Here is a 5,257-nt window from a genome sequence, read left to right as displayed (position 1 = left end):
TTCAAACCTGTGGAGAGTTTTGTGAGTAAGGTACATCATTATAAAAGTGAAGAAATCAAGAGTTTGAAAATCCTTGTAATATAAAGAACATACATTTTTGAGTTACTTAGCTTTTATAATTATTTAGTAAAATCAATCATCCTTAATAACCTTATTGAATAATTACTGGATAAAATAAGTAGCTTAGTTTCATTCTTCCTAGGAAATAAAAGGATTTGAGAATATAAATATTTGTACAGTAAAAACATCACTTTACTTTAAGTGATTGATAATATCAATTAATACAAATAATAATTAATATTGTTGACAATCAAATAATTTAAAAAATTATGTTTGAGTATTTAGTACATTTTTTCTGATTCACTTCCCCAAAACTTAGATCTAAGAAATATGCATGTACACCAAGGTTGAAGGAGAGTTTCTTCAAAAGTATATGGATAGGAAGCGGCTAGGTGGCATAGTAGATAAAACACCGGCCCTGGGGACAGGAGTACCTGGTTTTAAATCTGGTCTCAGACACTTAATAATTACCTAGCCCTGTGGCCTTGGGCAAGCCACTTAACCCTGTTTGCCTTGCAAAAAAACACCTAAAGAAAGTATATGGATATATTAAAAAAAACATACTGCATATGGTTATATGCACTTTTTAGTAAATCTTTATTATGTCATTAAGCATTCAGCTTGATTTTTTAGGGAAAACTGATTGAAGGGAAAAAATAATTCATTTCAGTAAATAATTTCATCTTTCCACATAAAAATTAGTATGCCTATAAGCACACACATCTCTGTATATAAATGAATACATATGTGTACATATATGTCTACATAGAAACACTTACTTTAAGTGAATACATGAAGATTTAGATTTTATATTGCATATGGGAATTTTCTTCCTTATGATATTCTTTCAAATATGTGAACCAAGTTTTTATAACATTCCTAAATTATCTTCCCTGGCAAAAGCATCCACTATTACATTTCTGAAAAAATTACTTTAATAAAATAATGACAATAATCATAAACCTAATATATCATAGATATTTTATAGGAATGTATCTATACTAAAAAAATTCTTTTTCTAATTTCAGATGTAGAAATTATTCCTGAAAAAAAGAATATCCAAAACCAAATGGGAGCTATCAGCAATGTCACAGAATTCATTCTTTATGGACTTTCCTATGACCCAAACATGCAGATGTTTTGTTTTATCTTCTTCCTATTCTGTTATATCAGTCTCCTCATAGGAAACCTTTTAATTCTCATCTCTATTCATTGTAGTCATCTTTTCCACCAACCAATGTACTATTTCCTCAGTCACTTGTCTTCTATGGACATCTACTATACTTCCAGTGTTACACCAAAACTAATTGGGGATCTATTAACTGAGAGAAAAACCATCTCTTATGACTTTTGTATGTTCCAAGTCTTTGCTGTGCACTTCTTTGCCGGTGTCGAGGTACTCATTCTGACTGCAATGGCTTTTGATCGCTATGTTGCCATCTGTAAACCGCTCCACTACATGGTCATCATGAGCAGAAAGAAATGCAACCTTCTGGTTTTAGCTGCTTGGGCTGGTGGGGCTGCCCATTCCTTTCCTCAGTTGGCCATGACTCTCAAGTTACCCTTCTGTGGTCCCAATGAGCTTGATCACTACTTTTGTGACATCTTGCCCTTACTGAAAATTGCCTGCACAGATACTTACCTCACTGGTATTCTCACTGTTAGCAATTCAGGGACAATTTGCTTGGTAGTTTTTGTGATGTTATTTGTTTCTTATGCTATTATATTATGGAACCTACGGACACATTCAGCTGAAGGGAGGCGGAAAGCTCTCTCCACTTGTGGGTCTCATTTAACAGTAGTGCTCTTGTTTTTTGTTCCTGCCATAATTTCTTACCTTAGACCTCCCACCACCAATCCAGAGGATAAAGTGTTTGCTGTATTTTATACCATCATTGCTCCAATGTTCAATCCCTTAATCTATACTCTGAGAAATACTGAGATGAAAAATGCTATGAGGAAGGTGTGGTGTCAAAATCTAAGGGGGAAAGGAAATTTAAATCAGTTGCATTAATTTGTCTCAGGATATTTCTTGGAAGAAAAAAAGATTGGATATTAAAATGTAGTTTTAGAAGTAATGGCTTTGCTTGAGCAAAAATAAGTAATGCACTACAGACAGAATGCTGAGCATGACTTGTGATAAAAATATTTATTTAAGTGTGAACATGATCTTTTGTGCTTTACTTATTTTTATCTCCTAACACGTTTAAAAAATAATTATTACATCCTAATTTTCTTGTATTTATTAAAAAACTTTGTATAGCATTTTCTTTCAGATATACTATTTTGCTCCCATTCAAATTAAACTTGAAATTTGTGATGCATACATATATATTATATATAATATATGTATATATTTGTAAAATGAATGTATATGTATAATATATGTAATATATTTATTTACATACATAAGTTCATTCATTGGTGAATATGTGTAATCTGAAATGATTCTTTATGTCTCTTCCAATTGACTCTTGACTGTCTCAAATTAAATAAAAGTTAATTTTACCAAACTGATTAATGTAGATGAATATGTGGTTTAATAAATTCCAATATTTATCATGAACTCTTCATTTCCATCTTCATGGCTTTTAGTAGACAATCTAAATAAATTAGTAGTGGAATAATCTTTTGGCATCTTCCCTCATCCTTTTTAATTTGTTTGCTTCACCTGTCTACTCTGAATATTCTATGCTGAATGTGGCATTTGATTTTCAAAAAGTAGATATTGAGAAATACATTGAGGCTCTTAGGAGATTATTGGAAAATTGGCAGTGGAGAAGAGACTTTTCTGAAAACTTTCTTTCTGAATTTTTCTGCTCATAATTAGTAGAGATGAGGACAGTCACTTAGAGCAGCAGAGAGTTGAACCTGTTTTTAGGAATACCTGTCCTCAATAGTAACTTACTTTGAAATTCTGTTCAATTCTCTTCACCCTGATTGCCTTCTTTTTCTTATCCATAAAATGAGCTAGAGAAAGCATTGGCAAACTATTGCATTATGTCTGGCAAGAAAATCCTAAGTGGAAAAACAAAAATTCAGATATTTTTGAAACATTACTGAACAAAGGATAGATGAACTTTTTGTATAAGTGATGCAGACATAGAATCTTTAGGGGAAGTTTATTTTGAAAGCTATTAAAAGGAGGCAAACAATACTTTCAGGCTTCTCAGTCTTGTTCACCAATGTCTGGGTAATTCACAACTATTAGAAAGTATAGTGAACTTGAAGACATGAAACATTTTAGCAATCTGAACACCATTATGCTTTTATCTTCTCTGGGCCTCTTGTACTACACAGTGAAAATTACAAGACTCATTCTTTTTTTGGATCTAGGATCCTATCTATGGGATTTTAGTATTTTTCTTTTCATAATGGACTATTATGAAGTGTTTATTAAAGTCTGTATATAAATCATCATAAAGTTTTAGAAGGCATAAAAATATATTTAGCAATCAAATTGAAATAAAATATTTAAGATAGTATATATTTTAACAAGTTTGCTAATATAGTTGAATAAAGTCAAGTTATAGTCAAGTTACATTATATATATAGTTATATATATAGTCAATATATAGTCAAGTTATATAATTTTAAAAGGATGTCAGTGTGACGGAATGCAAAATTGTGGATCATCTTTGATTGGGAAACATGAATTTCTTGACCTGTTTCTTAGCAAATGTTCTTTTATTTCTTTATATTAATAATAAAATTATCAGTTCAAAATTATATAAATTAACTGCATAACTGAATATATAGGGAGAGATTTTTATATATACATCATATATATACATATGAAAACATGGCTTGATGGATGGATGGATGATGGATTGAGAGAGAAGCAGAGATAGAAAAATAGAGAGACATAGATACAATGACAGTGATACACAGAGGTAAAAGACTGACTCAGAGAAAGCTAACAAGACAGAGACAAAAAGAAACAGAGAGGGAATAACTTTCATGACTTGATTTACAAGGGGAATATAAATTCCTCAACAAGAACTACATAATATTGGAAAACTTTCCAAATTGAACTCCAATTACATTCTGGTAATTGTTTGTTCCTTTTGTTTCAGAGATAAATAAGATTTTTTATTTTGAGTCAAAATAACTTATGTAAAAAGTAAAAGCAATGGTAAATGTATAAATCATCATTAGTTCCATCAAAAAATTGGAAATTTACGATACAAAATTTTAGGAGGATTTCACACATTTCTTTTTAAAAAGGTGACAGAGAATTTTTTATTCGTTGTTCAACTTAGCAAAATACTTCATTCAGTGCTTCAAATTTTTAAGTACTTCTTTTTCTTTCTTCCATAATACTAATCTAGCAAATTTGCATATTTTGTTAGCATTTTTTTATTATTTTTGAAAATAAATAGGCTTAAGTGACTTGCCTAAGGTCATGAAACTAGGTCATTATTAAGTGCCTGAGATTGTATTAGAACTCAGGTCCTCCTGATGGCAGAGCTGATGCTCTATCCAATGTGCAACCCAGCTTCCCCCAAAAGCATTCTTATGAATGAATTCTAAACATTGAATTAAAAATTTATCAAATTAATGCTGTTAAACATTTTTACATTTAAGTCAAAACTGGATAATATCTTTGTTTTTTTAATGGATCAGGTGACTTTTCTTTTTCTTTCAGAAAACTCTCCTCTTAGTCTGAACAGCTTTAAGTTGCAATCTTGAAAGACAATGACTGTTGAGGCTAAGTGGTGCAGTGGATGAAGTCATGAGTAACTGACTTCAAATCCAGCCTCAGACACTTAATAATTATCTAGCTGCATTGCCTTGGGCAAGCTACCTAACCCCATTTGCCTTGCAAAAAAAAACCACCTCAAAAAAAAAGACAATGAAGAAAAAGGGCCAACATGGCGGGGAGAAGAAAAGCACACTGCTATAGGTCTCCTGATCTTCACTTATTTAGAATATGAAACAAAACTCTTAACAGAAATCTGATGTACCAAACGAAGAAAGAAAAGCCAAGCAAAGACATCCACCTCAGGAACTGTCTCTGAAGAATGAGGTTAAGTTGGGACACAGAGGGCAGACTCTTCCAACAGCATGGGACATGCAGAGAGCTTGGTAGCCTGGACTAGCCTTGGAAGAGCTTGATTGAAGTAGTTTGATTGGAGGCAGGGGTTGGAGCCCAGGAGCCTGAGCACCTGAGAACTGTCCTGGCTTCATCAGTGGC

General features: G+C 32.1%; 1 protein-coding gene across 1 annotated transcript; it reads left to right on the top strand.

Moving 5' to 3' along the window:
* Positions 1–1,129: 1,129 nt before the first annotated feature.
* LOC141517002 (olfactory receptor 4P4-like) lies at positions 1,130–2,074 on the top strand. The gene has a single exon (XM_074227944.1). It carries the CDS (start codon positions 1,130–1,132, stop codon positions 2,072–2,074), a length of 945 nt encoding a protein of 314 aa, XP_074084045.1.
* Positions 2,075–5,257: the final 3,183 nt, after the last annotated feature.

The sequence above is a fragment of the Macrotis lagotis genome, chromosome 3 (assembly GCF_037893015.1).
Source record: "Macrotis lagotis isolate mMagLag1 chromosome 3, bilby.v1.9.chrom.fasta, whole genome shotgun sequence".
NCBI lineage: Eukaryota > Metazoa > Chordata > Mammalia > Peramelemorphia > Peramelidae > Macrotis > Macrotis lagotis.
This window is presented reverse-complemented; position numbering and strand designations above follow the sequence as displayed.